The sequence below is a fragment of the Bos grunniens genome, chromosome 15 (assembly GCF_055505025.1).
Source record: "Bos grunniens cultivar Pamir isolate PY7600 chromosome 15, Bosgru_T2T1.0, whole genome shotgun sequence".
Lineage (NCBI taxonomy): Eukaryota > Metazoa > Chordata > Mammalia > Artiodactyla > Bovidae > Bos > Bos grunniens.
In genome coordinates this window covers 63,659,456-63,685,298 of record NC_141179.1, presented here as the reverse complement: position 1 = coordinate 63,685,298, position 25,843 = coordinate 63,659,456, and the positions used below count along the sequence as shown (strand labels likewise).

Here is a 25,843-nt window from a genome sequence, read left to right as displayed (position 1 = left end):
AAAGGCTTCCAAATTGTTCTCACATCCTTTCTTGCTGTGTGTGAAGTGAATGACATGGAGATCAGTGGGATGAAATGAAAATCATTTTAGACTCATGTATTCTGCCCATTCTGGAAAATATGGAGGCTTTCACTGTAAAGAAAAGTTAAAAGTCTATTGCTTTTTGGAAAAAAAAATTGCACATATATATATGTTGTATACTATGAATTTCTAACTCTGGACGTTTTTCTGACAGTGACAATTTATACCAGATGACCTCCCAACTTGAATGCATGACCTGGAATCAGATGAACTTAGGAGCCACATTGAAGGGGTAAGTTCTCTACTCTGTTTCCCTTCAACAGTAACTTACACCTGTTTGAACCATTTTCAAGGTCCTTATTCCATGGGAAGACAGCACAGTTGTAGAATAGGCGTGGCTCTCTACAGAATTAGGATGCTTGCCTCCTTCTCCCAGTTGGTCAGTTTTGTTCAGTATTAAATTTTTAGGAATATGGTTAGGGGATGTTTTTGTCTAGAATGTGTGGGTTGAGAATACTGGGAAAACTCCATATGGCCTTTCCTTATTGAATGTTTTAGAGTTCCTCAAAGTTGTGTCCATTCAACCTTGTTTAATATTTATGTTTGGCTTGTGATATCACCGAGGTTAATCATTACATCATCTTCCCGAGAAATGCTTTGAGTTTACAAAGTCCAAGATCTAAGCTTGTATCTGAAGGTGATTTGGACCATCCAAAGTCAGATGTGGTCACACCTTGTTGCCTCAGGAGGCTTTTATCACATTTGATACACAACCAGAATACAGAGAACACAGCAGTCAAACATAGGTAGCGGCAATGCTTTGCACCTGGAAATGAAAAAATCAAGGTGGGACTTAACAGTGAAAGAAGTCACTTTCAGTTTTGAATCTGAGTGGATAGGCCGTCAGATACGACAGTCACGAAGCCCCTGTTGTGTAACAGGTACTCATCTGGGTCCCCTCATCCTGTCTTCCCAATGGCATTATCATGCCTCCTAGGCACTGTTATCCTGTTTTTCAAAGAAGTTCATCAAGCTCAGAGATTTAAGTAATTTCCCAAGCTCACATCATACCATGTGTGCGATAGAGCTGAGATTCCAAGTCCACTTCTGATTCCAAAGCAAAGGCTCTTTCCAGTCTCCCTGTGGGGCCTTCTACTCCCCACCCCCACCATCAGCCCGGGTGGGATCAGGGTCACAGTTCAGCACTCTTGACTAGACAGCTGGCACCTCGTCTCCGTGTATTTAGTGGCTTCTCATTGGATTGTGGGATCTGGGCTTGCTAGAGCCATGCATGCTCCAGTCCCCATTCCCACCTCTTCTTCTTTTCTAGAGTTGCTGCTGGGAGCTCCAGCTCAGTGAAATGGACAGAAGGGCAGAGCAAGTGAGTGGACAATGCGATGCTGGCAAAGCAAACCATGTAGGCCTTGTTGACTGGCAGCTGGGGTGATGTAGGAGTTAGGACTGACGGCGGGAAATCAGGGCAGCCGCTGGTGCACAGGGATGGGAAGAAGTGATCCATTTTTTTCCCCTCTCTCTCTCTCTGCCTCTTATTTACTGTAGATATGTATGTGGGTAAAAATGGAGGTGGTGACATTTCTCATCAGCATACCCCTGGAAAACAACTTAAGAAATGATGCCTTAGGAACCCTGCTCATTTCCTGGCAAATGTTTCAAAAAAAATATTTAATTTGTGGTATTACACATATTCTTGTTACATCGGTCAAATCTTTCAGCCATACTTAACTTGCCTTTTCTCTATTTACCTTTAAATCTCTCAGGGAGAACTTAATTTTTACCCCAAATCTATGGTCAGACTTTTCTGCAAAGACTTTTTAGAATTCCTAAACATCTGTGTTTTCCAGAGCCTTACAGCCTGCACCCTGGGACATTTTTGTAACTGTTTCTTTTGATTTTGTTTTCTCTGCTTAAACACCAGAACCAGCCTCCCTCTTCTGGCCCTTCTTTCTTTTGTTGGTTCTGTGCTGTTTTTTGGATCATCCTTTGGTGATCAGCAAAGTTGTTTTTCATCTTCTAAAACTATTAAAGCCTTCTTTCCACACTCCAATTTTTCAACTATTTTAACCAAATCTCCACTTCCTTTCTCTAGACCCGAAGTATAAAAGTCTGCTGTTTATTGGGAATTTTTCTCTCCCCACTTCCATCCAAGGGTTGATGACAATTTCAGCATTGTATCTTTCCACCTACTTGCAACTTATGTTATCTTTCCTGGTCCCAGCCTTTCTTTCTGAATCCCTTACTTTTCTTCTCCTCCTCTCAGAATTCAGTAACTCTCCCCAAACTACATGCCAAGAATAGATAGAACATGATTGCGAAGTGAGGAGTATGTTTCAGTTTTTTTAATTTCTTCATGATGGAATATAGGCTTGGTTTGTTTACTTAATTACAAGAATTATGTATAAGGAATCTTGGCATATATTTTAATCTGGGTCTTTCCATTGGTGAGATAATCTTGGTATCTTTTAAAATCTTCAGGCACATGGTATTAGTCACTTGCTAGAGAGTCAGAAGCTATAAGGATGAAGTTCAAAGTGAGAATAAATTTGTTCAATCCTGTATAAGAAACAAAAACTAGAAGAGTTTTCATTGATCTGGTGTTTACATTTTGGAAAAGGATTCTTGAAATCAAGTGACTCCAATAGATAGTCTTATAAGAGTACTGTAACTCTTTGGAGAACAAAAAGTTACAATTGTCTAGTTTATCTTCTCTCACATTGGGTTTTTGATCTCTTTGGCACATACTGTAAGTCAGCTAAATGTTTGCTTCTGTGTGGGAATTGAATATTTATCTAAAGATGGGTGTGAACCTTATTGGGCCAGATGTGAAGGGCTTTATGTACTTCTCTTTTGTTTTCACGACAATCCTGTAGTCACACACATCTTTCAGATGAGGGCTTGAGAGGTTACGCTACCTAACCAAGTTCACTTAGCGAGTGAGTGTCAGAGCCATGTTGGAACCCACTTCTGTCTGACTGCAGGATCTGGGCTCTAGCTTAGAGTTTCTTAAACTTTTTAGACTGTGACCACAGTTTAAAATACCTTTACACTGAGACTGAATGTACACAACACACACATACACACACATTTTCACAAAACAATACTACATGCTTTACTTACTGATGTTTTCTACTTTATTGCACATCATCTTAAAAAATGCTGGTTGTGATTTTACAACTCACTAATGTATCATGACCCACAATTTGCCTCTCTTTTAGCTCTGAAAATAGCAACTCCTTAGCTCTTTCCTTCAAGCCCATGAACAGCTGAGAACTGGATACAATCGAAACTAATATCCCAGTAGAAAGTGGTTTTCCCCAGGGGGTACATAATCTGAGTAGGTGTCTTTATTCTCTGTACCAAATTTGTTTCCCTTTGTCATGGTATGAAAAGGCTGTTCATGGAAAATTTGGGAAAAGATACTCTGCAAAGAAAGACAAAGAGAACTAACTGTATTTTTGCATTAATCCATAACTAGTGTCTGGACACTATCTGAAATCAGTGGTGTGAAAAGTCAAGGTGACAGCGTAGATCGGTAACAGGGAAACTGGACGTCTGAGTCATGTTTTTTGGGGAAAAAAGATATAATTTCTAAATCGCTCATAAAAAAGAAGCATTATCACATTTTTATTAAAAGATTGTGTACCTGAGACTAATACCCACTAAATATTTGTTCACATCTTCTTTCTTTGAAAATCATACTTTTTTAAAAAGAATAAGCTTGTTTCCTTGTGTCCTAAGCAAGTCCACAGAGACATCTTTCATCAGATGTTGGGAAGCAGTGTTATACTGGGTGGGGATAGAATTTTAGGGATAGCAAGGGCAAGATAAAAAGAAAACATGAAACATGGGCGAGGAGGGGCTTCCCGATCGCTCAGCCAGTAAAAAATCTGCCTGCAGTGTGGGAGACACAGGAGATGTGAGTTGGAGCCCTGGGTTGGGAAGATTCCCCTGGAGGAGGAAATAGCAACCACTCCAGTATTCTTGCCTGAAAAATCCTATGGACAGAGGAGCCTGGCATGCTATAGTTGATGAGGTCGCAAAGAATCGGACACAACTGAACAACTAAGCACCCACACAAGGGGGAGGAAAGAATCTTGCCACTGATTTACTCCTCTCTCTCCTTCTCCCTTTACTCACGTTCATCTCTGCACGCCCGTAAGGATCAGAGCTGCTTTCATGACGTCAAGTGGGAGAATGTTGTATTTCAGTTTAAGTCAAAGAGAAGATACCTTATGAAGCTACTTTGCTCACTCTGACCGCTTTCCTTACCTACAAACAATGAGATTAAATTTTCTAAGTGGGTCATTGGGAGAAAAAATTGCAGGGAACTCTTTCTCAGCGCTAGTCCACTTTTCTGAACAATTCTGTGTGTGGCACCTTGCAATGTTGTCTGCTTTGTATTTCTTTCGAAGCATTTTTTGTGCGTTCATAATGCCTGCTGATTTCCTAACTCTGCTCCCAAGCCCAGCTCCTCTGTCAGCCTCTGTTTTGTCTCTTCTGAAGAAAATATCCTGCAAAATGGAGAAACACATCAACCTTGACCGTGGTCCAAGTTGTTAAAACAAGGAAGAAGTTATTCTCTGGGGACTTGGGTAGGGGGAGTGGGAAATTGAAGACAATAGCAATGTGAAAGGAGTGCTGAGCAAAATGAATGTCCCCTTGGCTGGTCCAAGAAGTTCAGACTGTTGGGAACACACAGTATTTGACCTGTGGATGCTTGAAAGGAAAAATGAAAGATCTCAGGATGAGTGATGTATGGTGAAAACAAAGCTGCGTGTTTGGGTAGGGCCAAGGCTGTCGAATCTGGAGAAAATCCCCACTAGACATGGTCTCATCCCTGAGAACCTGTGCCAGAAGAGATAGCTGTCTCCTCTGGCTGGGAGTTCCAACACATAGCCCAGCACCTTCCCTCTCCAGCCCGTGAACAGAAGGTATCCGTCCAAGAGATTTACTTCTTGAAAATGGATAGCTTGCTTTTCAGGGGCTCCTGGAGCTTGTGATGCAAACACAAAGGTGGAGAGAAGCGGCTCTAGGAATATCAGCATTCCTGAGGGCACTCCTCCACCTCCACTCCCAGGATAAAGCTGTTAATTTCTTCTTTTATATGGTTACACTTATGCATTTCAACTGTGCTGGACTTGGCTAGAGTCCGTTAGCTGGACTTCCCAGAACAAAGCAGGGGACTCTCTTGGGTTTGCAGGATAGAGATGAGGACTGATTTAGTCCCGTCTCTCCTGTTCCTTTCAGCGTGGACTGGTGCAGCGGTTTCTTTGTCTTCACTTCACTTCCCTGCTGCTTCTTTCCCTCCTCTAGCTTTTCATCTTTTCCCCCTTTTCTCTTGGGGCATATATTCCATTCATGTATAAATTTATAGAACAGAAAATCCAATTTTATAGGAAAGGAGATTAACACTTCCTGCAGCAGCCCCGATGAAACTACTGTTAATATCATGTCGCATACCCTTCAGACCTTTTCCCATTTGTGTCCTTTTCTTTTTTATAACAAATGATTGGCTTCGACTTAGATCTGATTCAGCAAAGGTAGTTCTGTAGGCCATTGCAGAGTTCTGTGTTTTGACCTTCATGAGAGCGCTTTTGAAAATATTCTCAACCTCTTAAAAATACTTGGCTTTAAAAAGCATTTGGGGCTTTATAGACTTAGCGCCTCCATACTGTGTTTCTAACTATTCTGTTTTAAAGCAGGGAATGAGTTTTATCTTGTAAACAGAAGGATAAATAACAGATCTGTTCAGGTCAGGAGAAGAAAGAAACTGAGCAGGAATCATACAAAAGGAAGGTGGTGATGAAGGGGGTCCAGCTGGGAATGAGGAGCATGGTGGACTCGGTGCAGGAAGGGGTTAATGAGGGTCCCAGTCTGTTGATAAAGGTGTGTGTTGGAGTTTCACAAGGTATATAAGGTGAATGGAGGATCTCTTTCATGACCTCAAGGAGTCTTTTGGACCTCTCATGTCTATGGTTCCATCATGGGCCTTTTTGAGACCCTCTGCTTTACCATTTATTATTCTCCCTGTCATCAACTCCCATCCCCCATTATAATCTCTAACTAGAAAAACATCAGTATAGAAGCTGCACTCATGAAATGTCATCCAAATAAATACACCTCTGGAATGAGGGGCTGCTGCCTATGTTAGTAGGGTTTTTTCCTATTGAAAGTGAACACGTTCATTTATTCTAGTTTTACTTCTAACTCTTCACTTTAAAAGCAAAGCTACAGATGTAGTGTTCTTAAGGCTAAGATAGTAACTTTATCAAAATGAAAACAGCTTTTCCCCCCTTTATTATAAAAGTAACACAGGCTTATTATATAATGAAAAAATTCAGACAGTACCAAAACATTATAAAGGAAAAAAGAAAAGTCATGTGTTATCTCACCACACAGAGATAACTAGTTTTTAAACATATTAGGGTATATTTGTATCTGCAGAGAAAAAAATTCTGGAAACATTTACTGAACTATTAACTGTAGTTGCCTCTAAAAAGATTAGAGGGAAAGGGCAGAAGCCTGATAGAGATGAGTTTAAGAGATCCCTGGCGGCTCAGCAGGTGAAGAATCCCCTGCAATGCTGGAGATGTGACTTTGATCCCTGGGTTGAGAAGAGCCCCTGGAGAAGGAAATGGCAACGTTCTCCAGTAATCTTGCCTGGGAAATTCCATGGACAGAGGAGCCTGGTGAACTACTGCCCATGGGGTCGCAAAGAGGTGAACAAGCCTGAGCATGCGTGCACTAGAACTAGGAGGAGACATGCTGGAGACATTGTATTAAAACAACACACTTCCCTGGAGTTTTGCAGCAAAAGGAAGCAAAGAAGTGGGGTTCTAGCTCAGTAGGGAGAGAGGGTCAGGAAAAGTTGGGTTTTTAAAAATTGTTTTATTTATATTTAGATGGAAGCACTTGCCTGTTTGCTATTGAGACATGATCAGGAAGGGTGAAATTAATGATGGGAGGGGATAGAATTGCTAGAACAGGGTCCTTGAAAGAGAAGAGGCTTCATGGGCACCTAGGAGCTGAGATAGTTCATCTAGTGGTAATATTGGTTACCAAGAGCTCTTTGTTTCTAAGGATATTAACCCTTTGCTTGTCATATATACGGCAAATATTTCCTCTGTTTTGTATTACATTTTAACATTATTAATGTTTTTCTGTTAAAATTTTTATTGTCATAGTAAAAATGATCAGCTTATGTTTCATAGTTTCAACTTTTGGCTTTTATATTATGCCTAGGAAGATTTTTCCAATTCCAAGTTGTTTTTTTTTTTTAATTTACTTTCTATCTTTTGGTATATTTTTTTGATTGACTTCTTAACATTTAATTTATTCTGAACTTACTTGACAACTGGATTCCACCTTAATTTATTTCTAAATTTATTTCTAACTAGTCCTATCCCCAAACTGCTTTGAATAATCCATCCTTATTACCTTTATCAATTCTTGTCTCATTCTATGTATGTCAGATGTCCCTATTTTGAATTTCCTCCTTTTCAAGATTTTTTAATCTTGAAAAGATTCATGATCTTAATGCTTCTGGCTTCAAACATTTGTTTGAGAACGAGTGTGATTCCTTTTAACGTATTACAAGGTTTTTCTTCTGTTTCTTCACCTTGAAATACTTTATGTTACTAATGTCAGCTGAAAAAGTGAAAGTTGCTCAGTCGTGTCCAGCTCTTTGTGACCCCATGGACTACACAGTCCATGGAATTCTCCAGGCCAGAATACTAGAGTGGGTAGCCTTTCCCTTCTCCAAGGGATCTTCCCAACTCAGGGATCAAAGCCAAGTCTCCCACATTGCAGGTGGATTCTTTACCAGCTGAGCCACCAGGGAAGCTCAAGAATAATGGAGTGGGTAGCCTATCTCTTCTCCAGGTGAATCTTACTGACCCAGGAATCAGACCAGGGTCTCCTGCATTGCAGATGGATTCTTTACCATCTGAGCTACCAGGGAAGCCCTAATGTCAGCTGTAATGTGGTGCCTTTGAAAGAGATAATTATGTACACTGGCCTTCACATGTACCAATCTCCATTTCAACTGGAGAAGCAGGAAAGGGCTTAGTCTTAACACCCCTGAGCTTGATTCTGAGGTTTTAGAGAGGATTTTTTTTTTTTTTGGTAATTGAGAGTACTTGAATAAAAATTTTCAGATTTAATTTAAGAGTGTATGAGCAAGCTGGGTGGGAGCCTTTGAGAACTCAGGCTGAAAAAGATCCTGCTAATTTTCCCCACATAGAATTTGTCTATCATGTGAATTTGGGACGCCTGTTCTTAGGGTGAAGCTAGGAGCAGTCTCTGGCCATAGAGCCAAAGCACTGAGAATATAGAACCCAGTGAGTTAGATGAAATTGGGACTCTGATGAACTAGCACTTCAATACCAGACACATGTAAGGGGAGACCCAGCTCTTTCTTTTATGGTCTGGTGAGGTCGTCTGGGAGAACATGAGTTCCTGTGTTTGTATGTGTTGAAGTAGGAAGCATGCCTAAAAATATTCTTCCCAGCAGTAGCAGTCAGTAAGTAGAGTGGGATTTCTTTTGAAGGGGAGCTGTATTCTCCCCAAACTGTTGTGGGAAACTAGATTTTAAATTGCTTTTAGCTCTGCTCTGAGTGTAAAGTAAGAGAGAAAAGGCAGTTGGAGGAGGTTTGTATACCATTTCAAATGGTGAGGAAAGCTTGATGGTTCATAATGGCTGATTTCTACAAACGTTGTTATCAGGCTATTAACCACTCAGCCTATATTCCCTATTAAATCGTGGCCAACGACTAGACTGCATGAAAGTGAAAACATGAACTGTGACTGTAATGAAGCTCTTGAAACAGGAATCCAAACAAGTTTCAGTAGTAATAGCTAACATGGTTGGAACAAGTGGTCATTCTCCAGAAGGTAATACTTTGAAGAACCTTTCTCAGTACTCACTTATAGGTATCGTGTTTTGGTATGTTTGTTGAAAAATAAATCCGGTTACTTTTAGATAACTGTTATATATTAGCAGGGCTTTTTCTATAGCAAGTGGCACAACTTCAGTTGTAACTGGCCTAGGTCAAAGAGGGAATTTAAATTTAGTGGCTTACTGTATTTTAAATCCCCGCGTATGGATTCAGGAGCTGAGACAGTGTCTTTAGGACACTTTCATTGTCCTTTGCCTCTGCTCTCCTTTGTGTTGGCTCTCTTCTCAGACAGGCTCTCTTTGTTGTGACAAAAATAGCTGTTTTTGGCACCTACAGTTTCATAAGAAGACTGCCTCCCTTTTGGTCTTTCTCCACCAAAGGACCCAGGGAAGGCTCTGATTGGCCAGGATTGGGTCTTGTAGCTAGAGAATACGGTGATCTGATTGGCCAAGTCCTAGGCATGTACTCACTCCTGGAGCCTGAGGGTGGATTCGAGAGGGGTCGCTCCCTGAATGGAGAAGAGGTCTATTTTTCCAGAGGAAGGTGGGCAAAAAGATAAAGGGACACTCGAGGGATTTGAAAAGTCAGACTTAGTGAAAGCGGAGTGGGTCCTCTTCCCCTCCAGATATGATGTGGAGCGGGATGCTGCAGGGATGTACAAGACCTGGATAGAAAATAAGGATGGAGTCGGGATGGGGAGCCTACTTTCTAATGCTCATGAAAAAATGTTCATTAAAAAGCATAATAGTAAGAATTATTAGTATAGTATAATTTTTAATGGAAAATGATATACAAATATTTTAATTACACATAAAAAATAATAGGTCTTTTTCTTGAGGTCTGAACTGAAATGAAACACCTGAAGGCAGGAAGAAAATAAATTTTTCAAGTAAAAATATGGCTGATTGTTTTTTGCAGACTACTGAGGAAATCTGATACTCGTAAATTATCAGTTACTTATTTTTTTTTTAAACTCAGTCAAGTTTAACTTGATTGTTTCATTTTTATATTCTGCTTTTTATGTTGGATTAGTTAAAGAAACTGCATCTTTCAGTCTTTGTTTTCAGTATGCTTGTTCCAGCTATAGGGAAATTATATTTTCATTCAGTAAAGCTTTAAACCCAAGCATTCTGTTGTGACCACGGAGGCTTCCCAGGGGACTTCTTGACCCTAAGCCTCTAGGACTCATCAGTTCAAGTCCGACTGCCTCTGGCTGGTCCGTGTGTATGGTGAGCATTTGTGCATAGGGTTATTGTTTTGTTGGGTTTTTTGTTAATAATTGTTCTCTCTTGTCTCTTTTGGAGAAGGCAATGGCACCCCACTCCAGTACTCTTGCCTGGAAAATCCCATGGGCGGAGGAGCCTGGTGGGCTGCAGTCCATGGGATCGCTAAGAGTCGGACCTGACTGAGCGACTTCACTTTCACTTTTCACTTTCATGCATTGGAGAAGGAAATGGCAGCCCACTCCAGTGTTCTTGCCTGGAGAATCCCAGAGACGGGGGAACCCGGTGGGCTGCTTTTGGGTCGCACAGAGTCAGACACGACTGAAGCGACTTAGCAGCAGCAGCAGCAGCAGCTTGTCTCTTTTATGCTGTAACTGCCCTCCCTGCCCCCACCTCCTCTCTTTTCTCATACTCTGATTTGTTGAAGATAGCAGGTCAATTGGTCAGTAGAATATTTCACAATCAGGCTTGGCAGATTGCTTCCTCTTAAAGTCTTTTAACTTGGGATGTCCATGCCCTGTTTTTCCTATAAATAAGTAGTTAGATCTGAAGCCTTGATTAGATTTGGGTTCCTCTTTTTTTGGCAAGAATAATTGAGGAATGGTGGTATGTTCAGTTTCATCTCTTATGTTTAAACTTTCAGGAAGTGAACTTTTAAAACGTGATTCCATTGCTCTTTTCCCTCAAAACTGGCACACTAGACAAGGGTGATGGTTCTCAAGGCTTGCAACAAAGTATATTTTCTTTTTGCACAGTGTATTTTCAACACCAAAAAAAAAAAAAAAAATCAGGCATCTAAGCATCTCATATATAAGCCTAAGTAGCAAAGATGGAGCCAGAAGGGTTGATGAGTAAATTTCATTTTCTAGATACACAGGAGTATGAGTTTTTCCCAGGTGTTTCCCTTTAAATCTGATTAATTCTGCAGAGACAAGAAGAAGGAGGTGAAGAATGGGGGGTTATTCACCTGGCCAAAGATTAGAGGTGGGAGAGAGAAATCACAGGTGGAGGTTTCCCCTTTTTGAATATGCATATCAAATGCTAGTTGCCCTCAAAAGGCTCTCTCTTTTTTTTAAAACTTCTTCTGTTGATAAGGGATTTCAGGGCAGCTCTGGTTTTCCTCATCTGTAAAACCTCAATTCCTTTTTATTAATCTTCTTGTGCCTGTGAAATATCAAAATTAATCATTTCTAAAGAAGCTGCTCTTAAAACATTAAGTTTTTTCTGGGTCGAACCTCAGTGTACAAGTTTTTAGCAGGAAGAGGGCTCATAAGTTGTGTTATATGAGGGACATTTTCCTGTTTTTACAGACTTTCTAAGGTCACATGATTATGTATTTTAAAGCTGTCTAGGAAAAGCAAACTTTCTTAGGATACATTTTAATGCATTTTAAAGCTGTTTAGGAAAAGGTACAGTCCGTGTCACAGCCAAAAGTGGAGTCATGAGATGTATGCTCTGCTGGTAATTTCTTCTGCTTAGTTTATTTTCCTAGTTAGGTAGAAAGAAATTTTCTTGTAAAAATTTTGTTCACCGTCAACTGCTCTATTGCACACAAGCAGACTGTTTCCTTCAGCGTACTTTGCCCTTTCTTATACCAAATAAATATTGTGCCTCCAAGCAGAAGCTCAGGTGTGCTAAGAGTACATATTTCAACTTGCCCCTCACAGCCCCCATTCTCCTATCCCACTCCCACTGCATTTTTCAAACCTTCAGACATGGATAATTTCATTCATACTCCAGGAGAAAGGAGCTAGGGATTATTCAGGTGTCATGATGATAGAAGTGAACCCAGGTTGGGCTTGCACCACCAGAATTGTCCAGCTGGCTTTGAAGGAAGACGAGCTACACTGACCTGGATGCAAACGCCCTGTCTGCTGCTTGCCATCTGTCTGACTTTAGGCACATAATTCGATCTTTCCTTAAACCTCAGTATTCTTTGCTTTAAAACGGGGATCGCACTGTTAAATGCCATTTGTTGAGGGCATATCATGCACCAAGCAGTGCTTTACTTACCTAATCTCATTTGTAACAGTTTGATGGGGAGTACTGTTTTTCTCATTGTGCACGAAGCTGAGGCCAGAAAGGCTAAGTCATTTGCCTCAAGTGATGCCCTTAGTGACTCCTAGCATTGTGCTAAGGATAAAAAGTGTTTTATAGATCTTAATCGGGCTTCCCTGGTGGCTCAGATGGTAAAGAATCTGCCTACAATGTGGAAGACCTGGGTTCAGTCCCAGGATTGGGAAGATCCCCTGGAGGAGGGCATGACAACCCACTCCAGTATTCTTGCCTGGAGAATCCCCATGGACAGAGGAGCCTGGTGGGCTATAGTCCATGGGGCCGCAAAGAGTCGGACACGATTGAGTGACTGAGCACACACACAGATGATCTTCCCGACCCAGGGATTGAACCCGGGTCTCCCGCATTGTAAGTAGACACTTTACTGTCTGAGCCACCAGGGAAGTCCAGATCTCAATTACCAGGCTTAAAAGAAGCATATGAGAAATAATTTCTGGGGTTGTTAGTAACCTCATGCATATAACTGTAGACCTGAACATTTTGTTAGGATAAAGTTACTGAGTGATTTTTTACTTTTGCTCCTCATATAGCTTAGCTCTTTGGTTTTCAAGCAAGTATATAAAATTGGTTATTGCTTCATTTTACAGAGGAGGAATCTGAGTCAGAGTTTAGATGATTCACCCATGACCACAGAGTAAATAAATGATAGACGTGGGCTGGAACACAGGCATTCAGATGCAAAACCCATGTTTTTTCAGACTGATCTTTTGGGTTAATCTAAAGAATCTAGGTTAATTTAGCTCTGTCAAATATATCTGAAAGAAACCAACAAATCCAGTTCCTTTGGTATGGTAGCCTGAATAATGACTCCCAAGGATATCCAAGTCTTCATCCTTGGAGGCTGTGAATGTTGCTTCCTGTGGCAAAAAGGGACTTTGCCTACGTGACTAAGTTAGGGATCTGGAGATGGGGAGACTGTCCTGAATACCTGAGTGGGCCCTCACTGTAATGAGTGTCCTCATAAAAGGGAGGCAGAGGGAGATTGGACTACAGAAGAGTGACTGGGGATGTGGTGAAGGCGGCAGGAGGTCAGAGTGATGTAGAGATGTGAAGGAGGGGCCGAGGAATGCGGGTGAGTTCTGGAAGCTCAAAAAGACAAGGAAAGCGATTCTCCCTGAACTCTCCAGAAGAAAATAACCCTGCCAACACATAAACTTTAGTGCAGTGAAGCTTATTTTAGACTTCTGGTCTCCAGAATTGTAAGAGCACAAATTTGTGTCCTTTCAAGCCACCAAATTTGTGGTAATTTGTTACAGCATCTGTGGAAAACAGATACACTTCAACTTGTGTGTATGTGGGTGTATGTGTGTTAGTCAACTCTGTTGTTCCAGATCTGCTACCCTAAGGACTGTAGCCCGCCAGGCTCCTCTGTCTGTGGAATTTTCCAGGCAAGAATATTAGATTGGGTTGCCATTCCTTTCTCCAGGGAATCTTCCCGACTCAGGGATCGAACCTGGGTCTTCTGCATTGCAGGCAGATTCTTTATTGTCTGAGCCACCAGGGAAGCCCCATACTTCAACTTACTGCGCAAGAACTGCAGTTTTCTGTCTGTAAGTCAGTGCTTAAGCCTACTTTGAAATGGGCCAGTGATGTTTAGAGGTAAACCGCTGACCCCTATAGATGATAACTTCTGGATTTTGGTCTAGGAGCACTGACCATTCCTGCTGTTCAAGTATGCATCCTTTCAAACTTTCAAGGGTTTGGAAGATTCTAATGACTCAGTACTTAAAGAATCAGACACATCGCCAGCTCCATTCTGTTGCCAGGTAGGAGGAGGCAACAGAATCCAGAGGGAGTTTTCCAGCTTGCAGTTTAAACTTCACTGCTCAACCTTTAAAGCAGAGGTTACAAATTGATTGCCCTTAGGCCAGAGATAGATTTTGTTTGACCTGACAGTGATTCTTTACAATTTCAGTTATTTCCCAGAATTTAAAACTCAAGTGATCTCACATAAAAGCTGTGATTTCTGACTTTTCTGGAGAATGGAAATATCTGGCAACATTGGGGTTATGTTATCAATAGTACTTGGCTGGTAGATCAGGTTCCTCGCTGCCTCCTTTGGGCAGGGGTGGGGTGGTTGGGCTGGCTGTCCCTGTCAGTTTGATGCCATCTTTCTTTCCAGGACCTTCGTCATTTATTTTTCTCACTTGCTTGGCCCCTGTAGGTACCTGAGTTTGTGGCTTTGCTTTAAGGGAAAAAGACCAAATCCATATTCTGAACAGTTTAGCGAAATCATTGACCGTTGGCTGATAATCATGGAAATTCATGGAGAGAGGTGACTGAAGAGTTGAGACTTTGCCTTAGTTTTTGCTTAACTGAGGCAAATATCTTAGTTTTTAAATAGGAAGAAACCCCCCCCCCCCCCGCCCCCGCAGTAGATGCTGGAAACCATAGAGCAGTGAGATTAGCATGAGTTGTTGGTAAAGCTATTAAGCTGGATTTTGGAAAGTACATAGGGAAGAAAACAAGGGTTTAGAACAAAGATGTGTTAATCATGCACAAGGCAACGCTCAAGTCTGTTTCTAGAATTACTAGTCTCTGTGGAAGTTCACTAATGTAGTTGATCTTTATTGCAAAAAGACACAATAGTTATTTTTTGATGTCTTGGTGGATAGTTATAAGCTAAGTACTTAAGTGAGTGATTTGTGCCTAGTTGAACAACAAAACCTGAGGAGCGGAGTTAAGTGTCTTTATCAGCCTGATGAGTGATTTCTCGTGTAGTGCTCCAGGGTGGGAAGAAAGCAGCAGTTGGGTTACTCTCAGCTTCCTTTTCCGTATGGTCCCCTGCCTGCACCAGACCCACCGACTCTTCTCACCTGCTGGCCCCATGGCTGCCCTCGTGACACCTCACTGTCCATCCCTGTGCGTCCCCTGTTCATCTTGGCCAAAGAGTCATCAAATCCTTTTTCTCTGCCATTCAGCCGAGTCCAGTGTTTTATCTATCAAAGAGTATTTCGCGAGGCAACAAAGCATGAAAACATTTTATGCACCATTTTTTTTTTCCTAAGAAAGTCCAGCCTCTCTCAGGCTTGGGTCACGTGCCACGCTGTACATAGTGCCAGGGCTCCTTTACCTTCCTCTCATTATTTGGTTTGCAAGGAATCACTGTGTGTGCATTTCGACCCCAAGGGAGATGTGGGACTGGTGCAATTCATGCTGTCTCTAGAACCTGCCTTCTGATACCGATTGTCTCCATGAATAATAATACCCTTGTCTCTGGGTCATGACAAGTTTTTACCCCACCTCTGGGGCTCTGTGATTCCTTTCTTGAAAGGAGCATCTTTGGCCCCAGAAATCTCTTCTCTAGGCTGGTAACTCCTTGCCCTTCTTGAAAGGCTTAATGGTTTCAGACCTCCAGGAGTCCTACTCTCATTCCTGTTTGGTTCATCCACAACATACTTACTATAACTTGTACTGGCTGATCTCTTTGGGGATAAAGCTTGGTTTCACTTGACTATCTAAATTAGCAGCTGGTTCTTAACAATGGCTATTGATGCAGCGGCAGCTGCTGTCTTCCTGAGCCCTTTCTCAGATTGATTCCTGCTGATGACTTTTGCGCTCTTGGACTTAACCCCATCTAAATGACTAGATTCTTTATGATAGCTTCCCTCAGGTCGTCTCATGGAGAGGCCTTTTAGAATCTTTTCACTGCCTGAATATCAGAGACCAGTTTTACATACTGTAAATATATGCAGCAACAAGGAAGAGCCTTTCTTCTTATGAAAACACTGAAAAGGTACCTTTAAAATATTGAAATAACGTGTAACAAGATGGAAAGCAAATGCTTTGGAAGCCAAAGCAAAAAGATTTCAACAGTTGAGGATGACTCTCTAAAGGAAATAGAATGGAATTTGAAGGATAAATGTGTGGTCCTGAATTGCAATAAAAGACAAAAATCATGCCTTCAGGTTCAAGGTTGGACTACCTGGCTTAACTGTGGTACATGCTAGGATGGGAGTTGGAGATTTCATTTGACTAAGAAGATCACCGTGACCTGAGTGCTAAGAGAGGATGTGCTCTTACGTGTGTTAGCAGCAATGCTTTGTCCAGGTTGAGAAGGGAAGCCCCAGACCCTCTACCCAGGGATTGAGCCCTGGCAGCTGGTGGTCATAATGCATCATATTGACTAGCATATTGACTTAAACAATTTTGGAATGAAATTTCTTTGGGTGAGGCATTGCTCTCCAGTGTTAGGTGTTTGTCACTTCGGTGATTCTCAAGACTTCTGTGATCCTCCCTTCTCAGTCCCTTATATAAATACAGTTCTCCGGGACTAAGGTCCACTCTAAGCCTACTCTTTGAGAGGGACTTAATAAAATGAAGGGGATGAAGAAGAGGACATTCTGGATGGCATGGAAATTAGATGCCAGTTCGTGTTGTTATAGTTGAGAGAGCCCCAGGTCTGTAGTCTGGAGAGCTGTCTTCAGATGCCTGAAGGATTGTCATGTGGAAGAGGAGTTAGATTCGGTCCATCTTAAGGAACTGTTTTAGACTGTGCACCTTACTTGAGTTAAAGTTGAGAGGTGCAGAAAGGAGCAGCTTGGTCTCTGTTTTCAAGGCTGTGTTTATGGTACAGTGGAGGAGACACACACAGATGGCTGTAAAATAGTGATACTCTGGGTCTCTAGGAGACATAAATGAAGAGGCAGATTTCTGCCCAGTTTAGAAAGGCCTTTCCCAACAGTTAGACTTCCCTGGTGGCTCAGACAGTAAAGAATCGGCCTGCAACGCATGATACCCAGGTTCCGTCCCTGGGTCGGGAAGAACACAAGTGGAGTGGGCTGCCTTGAAAACTAGTCACCAGTCATGTTGTCCTCCTGGTAAAGAGGAGCTGGAGGAAGTCAGAGTAGATGACTTTTCTGCCTCTATTAATCTATGGTTCAAGCCCCTCAATTGGCTTTGCTTTTCTTAACCAGAGAGAGTTGTTGCCAAGTTGAATGCCCACGGGTTGAACTCAGTGTTCTGGGTGGGCCGTGCTGGAAAGAGTGTGAGGTGGCATAGTTTCCACCAGGTGGAATTGCATTGGTGTGTGTGTTTTATGGGGCCAATGAGAACGGACCTGGCTGTTTTTCTCGTTCACGGACCTGCTAGAAGAATCTAGTGGCACATTTGGCGGGTACAGTCTTGCTGCTTTTGTTTGTTGGTTGCATCTGGTTGTGAGGATCATGGCATCCCATTTGAGTGGGGCAACATTTCATTTCCTGGGACAAGTAGGCTGAGAAAAGTCGGTTTCCCGTATTTCTCACCTCCAGGAATCCAGGTGACATCCAGAGATGAGCTGCTGAGACTGGAGGTTCCAGGTTCTTCCCGTTTGATTTGTTATTGTTGTTTAGCTGCTCAGTCGTATCCGACTCTTTTGCGACCCCTCGGACTGTGGCCTGCCAGGCTCCTCTGTCCATGGGATTTCCCAGGCAAGAACACTGGAGTGGGTTGCCATTTCCTCCTCCAGGGGGATCTTTCCAACCCAGGGATCAAACCCAGGTCTTCTGCATTGGCAAGTGGGTTCTTCACCACTGAGCCACCAGAGAAGACCTTCCCTTTTGATACTGGAACTTGAAAATAATTCAGACTTCTATTGTTGGGTCCCTGAGCCCTAAAAAACATGTATGTCACATTTGGGCTCCGTGCAGAAGGCTGAACCAAGCAAAGGCAGCCTGGGCGGCAGAATGTTCTGGTAGCACCATTCTCGTTCTGTCTTCTTTTTGCTGCCGAGCCACCATTCTCATCAGCTCTCCCTTCCCCACCATCGATAGAATGCAGTTGTAAGGAGGCCAGACGGGACCTTTTTCTTTTGGCAAACGCGTTCTAAAGTTCCAAAAGGCAGACATTACCTGAGTTTGGCATTTCCTCCCAGTTTTGTGTGTCGTCTGACCCTGGGTCAGCTCTTTGGGACATTTCCCCCCAGATATGTCAAAAATCACCTGAAGGATGTGGAGATGAGGTATAGGAGGTTAGAGGGAGCAGAATTGCCACCCACCGCCCCCAACTGCTCTCATCGCTTTGTAGGAAGGAGACAGGCAGTTCTTTCTTGAAAGCCTGGAGCCAGAACCAGAGGTGAAATGCCACAGCTGCTGTGGCCGCAGGGTGTGTGGACGTGTGCGTCGTCCTGACACTCTTCCCTTCCAGGAATTCTCTCCCCTGGGTGAGTGAGAGTTGAGCCAGCCTTGGATGGAGTGGGCTACCTGCCTCCTATATCGGGCCCCTGGGACTCTCTAGAGTAACAGAGGCAGAGCGTGGGAGTTCTCAGTTCTGACAGTTAACTTTCACCCAGAGGCTTAAAAAAATGCATGGACCCCAGTCCCCAGAGGTAATTTTTTAAAAAAATAAATACTTGCGATTTAATTTTTTGGCACACTTTAATTTTTATTAAGCATATGGTTGATTTACAATGTTATGTTACTTTCTGCTGTATAGCAGTGTATCAGTTATACATACACATGTATCTACTCTTTTTAGATTCTTTTCCCATTAGGCCATTACAGAATATAGAGCTCCTAGTAGGTCTTATTAATTATCTGTTTTATATTTGGTAATGTGTGTATGTCAGTCCATCTCCCAGTTTAGCCTTTCCCCCACCTTAATTTTTTAAGAGCTTTATGTATTTCCACAGTGTACCTTTCACCCATTTGCAGTGTACAATTCAGGGGGTTTTAGTGTATTCACAGACTTGTATGAGCAGTACCACAATTGGAGGACATTTTTAACAATCACGGGCTTCCCTGATAGCTTAGTTGGTAAACAATCTGCCTGCAATGCAGGAGACCTGGGTTTGATCCCTGGCTTTGGGAAGATCCCCTGGAGAAGGGAAAGGCTACCCACTCCAGTGTTGTGGCCTGGAGAATTCTGTGGACTATAAGAGTTAGACACCACTGAGTGACTTTCAGTTTCACGTTACCAGTCACCCTCCATTTCCCTTCAGAATCCTCAGTCCTCAGCAATCAACCACCTATCTACTTTCTATCTCTAATTTGCCTCTTCTGGACGTTTCTTGTAAAGAGAACCATATAGCAAGCGGTCCTCTGTGACTGACTTTTCTCTTAGCGTAATGTTTTCAAGGTTTGTCGCGTACTTCATCACGTATTTCATTCCTTTTATCCTCAAATAATATTCCACTTTAGGAATATGCCATATTTTGTTTATCCACCATCAGATGACAGGCGTTTGGGCTGATTCTCATTTTTGGCTATTACGAGTAATGCTGCTAATGGCTACAAATTTCTGTGGGGAAATATATTTTCATTTCTCCTGGGAATACACCTGGACACGGAATTTCTGGGTCACATGGTAACTTTACATCTAAGCTTTTGAGGAACTGCCAGACATGGTTCAAAGCAGCTTCACCATTTTACAGAGGCATTTCATAAAAGCTCCCCATGGTGAGTCTAGCTGCGATTATAATGTGCTGCCCTGTGGGTTGCAGTTCTCACCCTGCCTCATTTGGTGGTGGTGGTTGTAGTTTTCGTAATCTTTGACCGCACCCTGCAGCCATGCGGGGGCTTAGATCCCCAACCAGGGATCAAACCCACTCCTCCTTCATCTTAAGCACTGGACTCCTGGGGAAGTCCACTTGGCCTCATTTGAAAGTAAAACAACTGAAGAACAGAGATCAGCTTTTACGCAAAGGAGAGAATATTTTTAGAGCAGAGCATCCACCCCTTGCAAGGTGTTCTTTCCAACCTTCTCCATCCCTCAGCTCTCGCTAGTAGTCCAAGGCTAACTGAGCTCTGGCTCGGGGACTGGTCAGTCTAATGCTGGAGGAAGTGTCCACCTAGGATCTGGCTTGGCTGTAAAGAGTTAAGTTGGTCTGGAAACCTGATCTGCAGTTGAAGTGGAGCAGAGCCCCAGATGTGTAATCCCCGCTTCTAAGGATGCGACATCTCTTCTTGTAAGCGTCATCGCTTTCTTGGTGCTATCTGGTAAAAACTGAGTCATGAGGTGCCGACAAAAAATCCCTTGCATTCAATGTGAAATTTGAGGCATCTGCTCATTCCTGAGATATTCACAGCTGTCAGCCCTGCTGTCTTGATGGTAAACAACTTGCTGGGAATGAACTCCTGCCACTGTGACTTTTCCCTGGCTTGTCTGAGAGAGGCATGGACCCAGATGGTGTGCCCTGGAGAGTGCGGGGGTAAGGGACTGCCTGGGGGTCACCCAAGGATCGGGCAGCTCTGCCTTTCACAAAGCACTGCTTCCAGGGCAGCCCCAGTGGAGGGAGGCAGAAGCCAAGGGCTCTGAAAGGACATTCGTCTCACTGCAGAGGTGCGTTGCCCTGATGCCTGTGAAGCAGCCTGAGTCGTGTTCTCCCTTCTCTGTGTTTGCAGCCACGGCACGGGGTACGAGAGTGACAACCACACCACACCCATCCTCTGTGGCGCCCAGTACCGGATACACACCCACGGCGTCTTCAGGGGCATTCAGGTGAGTACACGGGACCCCGGCTGCCTCTTTCCTTCCCAACAGCCTCTCATGTCCTCGCTGCTGGCCGCTTGGCCCTGGCAAGTCTGTCCCTAACCATAGGCTCCTGTGTCAGCAGGGATCCCCCTCTTCCACTGGGGCAGGCGGGGGGGTCTTCTCCTTTCCAGAGGCCGGTGTGCATGCAGCCGCCTCACTCAGACCAGGGTGCTTTCTGCAGAATTCCCTTCTTTCCTCCTTCACTGTTTAATTCGCCTTCTCTAGGGTAGGCTATGCACATCTTACGTTGGGGCTAAATGAGCTTGAATTAATGACCTGGACTGTGGACTTCTAAGACTTGTTCTGCACGGTCAAGTGCCCAAAGGTAGACTCCGTCTTTGCTAAGGGAGAGTGAGGAAAGGAAAGTAAAATGGAAATTGGACGGAAGGCCATCTCCCGGAGCCTCTTTTGGGCATTCAGAACCACGCACAGTTACCAAGGGTTTGTGTTTGTGCCTTTTGGCGTGTGACTCTGTGGTTGCAACAACATGAGTAACGGCTGAGATACTTTCTCCAGAGTAGTCAGCACATTAGAAATAAGTTGTGTGTGGGCCAAGTTCCCATGTGATGTGTGGAGCAAGTGCTCTGAGATGTTCTGAAGAATGTTTCCAGAGGCATCATGGGGATAGAACAGCGTGTTCCCTCATCCCCAAGCCTTCCAGTGGTGAGAATAAAAGTGAGGGTGACAGAAACATGGACATCTGATGGAAGTCAGACAAGTAATGTCAGCCTTCTCCACCAGGACTGGCTGACACTGACAACTCTGTTTTATTTCCTGTTGCACGGTGCGCTGCCTCTGGGGTGAATTAAAGGACCTGTACGAAACTCCTTTTCCCTTCCTTTTCACCAAGCCCAGTTTATCAGACTTACTGTCGTGGTCTGTGTTAATTTTCCTCCAGAGCGGACCAATCAGACACAGCTGCCTCCTCATTTAAACTTATTCCATCTTTTGCCTTAAGACACTGTGGCCCGTCAGTAGTACAGCCGTATGGTATTGCTGCTGCTGCTGCTGCTGCTAAGTCGCTTCAGTCGTGTCCGACTCTGTGCGACCCCATAGACGGCAGCCCACCAGGCTCCCCCGTCCCTGGGATTCTCCAGGCAAGAACACTGGAGTGGGTTGCCATTTCCTTCTCCAATGCACGAAAGTGAAAAGTGAAAGGGAAGTCGCTCAGTCGTGTCTGACTCTTAGCAACCTCATGGACTGCAGCCCACCAGGCTCCCTCGTCCCTGGGATTCTCCAGGCAAGAACACTGGAGTGGGTTGCCATTTCCTTCTCCAATGAATGAAAGTGAAAACTGAAAGTGAAGTCGCTCAGTCGTGTCCGACTCTGTGCGACCCCATGGACTGCAGCCCACCAGGCCCTCCGTCCATGGGATTCTCCAGGCAGGAACACTGGAGTGGGCGCCATCGCCTTCTCCTGGAGTGGGGTGCCATCGCCTTCTCCAGCCGTATGGTACTACTGTATGTTTACTTCAAAAAAGATCGCGCAGCAAGAGGTGAAATAGGAACTTGAACGTATGCTTGTGGGTGGTGGGGGAAGTGCCCAGGGCAGGAGTGGGTAAGCTTAGAAGTGGTCCCGGGTCTTAAGACAAACTATGGATGTGCTCTAGGGGCCCTGACCTGCACATCTGTGTGAGGACGAGGAGGGTTCAGTGGCCCCTCAGGCACTTGCGTTGCTTTTGCTTATGACTCACTGGTCCCCGGAGCCTAAGGGGCATTTGCCTCACTGTTTCCCTCTAGCTTCTTCTCATGGAGGACCAAACCATGCACACACACTCCTACAGGATAAAGGTGATCCACAGAATGCCCTGTGATGGACATAGAGTGGGCAGAAGGCACACACACGGTGCTTCCTGGTGTCTCTAGTAAAGTATCGTGCTGGCAACGCTGTGGGCTTCCTGTGGTTTCAGCTCCCTTCACAGACAGAACCCTCACCTCCCAGGATGTATTCTTCTTCCTTGTCATTGACTCACACGTGGAAGGTTGCTCAGTTGGGGGCTCATTTTTCTCTAATAAGGACTTCCCAACCCATTGCAGATAGGGCCCGAGGTCATGTGGCCTGGTGTCCGAGAGGGAGGGAATAGAGTAGAACCTGGGGCTTTGACTTCCAGACCTCTCTGCTTCAAGATTGAGAAGCTGAGAGACAGGAAAGATTGGGAACTCTCCCAGTGTGCAGCATTTCTTTTCCAGATGCTCTGGATCAGCAGCCCTAAGACTGACTTCATCTCAGGTCCCGGTTCTGGTTGATCAGCAGTGATGATCTTAGGGCAATGCACTGTTGAATGTGCTGCTCTGTCATCCACTAGCGATGTCTGCTTTGGGCACCTCAGATGTTGGGGGGAGTGGTTTCAGGCATCACATCCACTATCCCTCCTTTGGGAATACTTCAAAGCTCACTTTCCTTGGGACCAATGTGAATGTTCACATGTGGCTTAAAGCCTCTGTTCATCTTACACTCTGCTTGCAGGATGTGCGGCGTGTGCCTGGAGTGGCCCCGACTCTTGTCCGGTCGGCATCTGAGACCAGTGAGAAGCGCCCCTTCATGTGTGCTTACCCAGGCTGCAATAAGAGATATTTTAAGCTGTCCCACTTACAGATGCACAGCCGGAAGCACACTGGTAAGTGCATTCACCGTCCAGTCTTGGTTCTGGTGGCTCAGGGGCGGCTTGGCAGCCCCTGCTTCCTGCTGTCACTGCCAGGACACAGGTGATTTCTGGAATGCAAAGTAGACACTACTTTCAGGGGATGGAAAAAGGCTGCCAGACCATTATGTATCCTGAAGTTCTATCCTTTATTTAAAAAGGGAAGAGCAGAGTAGGTAGAGAGAGAATTTCACAGAATTAAAGAGACCTGGCTTGAAGTCTGGTTTCACCACCAGGTGGTGTGACCTTGAGCAAGTTACTAACCACGCTTCAAACTTCATCTGCCTTACATGGAAAATGGAGATGATAGCCTCCCTTATACAATTGTTGAGACTAGATTAACTTCTAAAATCAAATTGAATGAAAGGAATTAGAGATATGAACCATCTCTTCCAGTTCCCTGTGTCAGTAAGTCTGAATAAACGCTCTAACTTTTATAATAGTATTAGCATCTCTTACGGGAGAGGAGCTAGCCTTGGGGCTTGGTAGTTAGATGATTCTAGGAACTTGATGTGCAAGATTATTCTGGAGACTTAGAATGAGATGGTCCAAAGAAGAACTTAACTGCTTGGGTTAGTAATAACCAACCAGGTAGGAGTGGGGAAATGGCTTCTAGGTTTAATTTTTGTTTTCAACCCCCCTGAAAAAGATGATTTTTGATGATGTTTTAAAGAAAACTGGATTTTCCCACAGGTTACAGGGTCTGCCTCTGGGAAAGAACTGGCCACGTTTGGTTGTTGGCCACAGGGAATGTGAACATCGGTTTCACAAATGTCTGTTCTTGGTTGGCCTTGTGGGCACTAGATGGGAATGTGACTGAGTTTTCCTACAGGAAATCAGGGCAAAGCGCAGGCTTTCCTACTGGGGAGCTGGTACCATTTTTTCCCACGATTTAAGGTAGCTTCTTCGTTTTAAGTACCATTATTGTTTATTATTGCTTCCCTCATAGCTCAGTTGGTAAAGAATCCGCTTGCAATGCAGGAGACCCTGGTTTGACTCCTGGCTTGGGAAGATCCGGTGGAGAAGGGATAGGCTACCCACTCCAGTATTCTTGGGCTTCCCTTGTGGCTCAGCTGGTAAAGAATCCACCTGCAATGTGGGAGACCTGGGTTCAATCCCTGGCTTGGGAAGATCCCCTGGAGAAGAATAGTGGCTACCCACTCCAGTATTCTGGCCTGGAGAATTCTGTGGACTGTATAGTCCATGGGGTCACAAAGAGTCAGACACAACTGAATGACTTTCACTTTCATTGTTTTATTGTTACTGCGGACTTTTCTTTGGGGAAGCTGAAGAAGAAAATGAGCTGGGTTCAGATCTCTTTAGACCATTGGTCTTTGCTAAGCCATTGTGTCTGAAGGCTACAGTGAAGGCTACAGTTCTGGCATAGACCTGAGTTTATACTCAGTAGACCGCCTGCTTTAAGCTGAAAATGAGAAGTTGCATGTTGTGTTGTTATGTATTTCCCCAAATGAGATCATTTGAAAAGTATCTGATTATCGGAGAAGGCAGTGGCACCCCACTCCAGTACTCTTGCCTGGAAAATCCCATGGATGGAGGAGCCTGGGAGGCTGCAGTCCATGGAGTCGCACAGAGTCGGACACGACTGAGAGACCTCACTTTCACTTTTATGCATTGGAGAAGGAAATGGCAACCCACTCCAGTGTTCTTGCCTGGAGAATCCCAGGGACGGCAGAGCCTGGTGGGCTGCCGTCTATGAGGTCACACAGAGTCGGACACGACTGAAGCGACTTTAGCAGCAGCAGCAGCAGCAGACCGCCTGCTTTAAGCTGAAGATGAGAAGTTGCATGTTGTGTTGTTATGTATTTCCCCAAATGAGATCATTTGCAACGTATCTGATTATAAGGAAAATGATAAAGTAAAATTCTGCCTAGATAAATACAAGAGAATACACTGAAGGCAATATGGTTGTAGAAATTATAATGGAAAAGAGGCACTTAGAAAACAGTAAGGGTTAGATGTCTGTGGGAAGGGAAGGCAGTAAGAAAGATAGCCATGACCTTCAGACCTGCCGGAGCCTTTAAGAAACTCTTCCGTGCAGAAGACGAGGAGGGATGGGTATTTAACATCACTGAAGTCCCCTTCTTGAAAGAGTGCCATCTTTTTGTATCTATTCCCAATAATAGTTCAGTTCAGTCGCTCAGTCATGTCCGACTCTTTGCGACCCCATGAATCACAGCATGCCAGGCCTCCCTGTCCATCACCAACTCCTGGAGTTCACTCAGACTCATGTCCATCAAGTCAATGATGCCATCCAGCCATCTCATCCTCTATCATCCCCTTCTCCTCCTGCCCCCAATCCCTCCCAGCATCAGAGTCTTTTCCAATGAGTCAACTCTTTGCATGAGGTGGCCAAAGTACTGGAGTTTCAGCTTTAGCATCATTCCCTCCAAAGAACACCCAGGGCTGATCTCCTTCAGAATGGACTGGTTGGATCTCCTTGCAGTCCAAGGGACTCTCAAGAGTCTTCTCCAACACCACAGTTCAAAAGCATCAAT

The 25,843-nt window shown here is 44.1% G+C and overlaps 1 protein-coding gene across 15 annotated transcripts in view; it reads left to right on the top strand.

Moving 5' to 3' along the window:
- The window catches only part of WT1 (WT1 transcription factor), a 51,232-nt gene that overhangs the window by 16,713 nt on the left and 8,676 nt on the right, over window positions 1-25,843 (top strand). For 7 of the 15 annotated variants that reach the window (XM_086340982.1, XM_086340981.1, XM_086340990.1 and 4 more), the window contains 4 exons: window positions 236-313; window positions 1,352-1,402; window positions 20,557-20,653; window positions 23,153-23,303. In XM_086340982.1, coding sequence (XP_086197108.1) covers window positions 236-313; window positions 1,352-1,402; window positions 20,557-20,653; window positions 23,153-23,303 — 377 coding nt within the window. Of the gene's footprint in view, window positions 1-235; window positions 314-1,351; window positions 1,403-20,234; window positions 20,364-20,556; window positions 20,654-23,152; window positions 23,304-25,843 lie in introns of those variants that run through there. The other 8 variants (XM_086340984.1, XM_086340983.1, XM_086340993.1 and 5 more) reach the window with 2 other exon arrangements.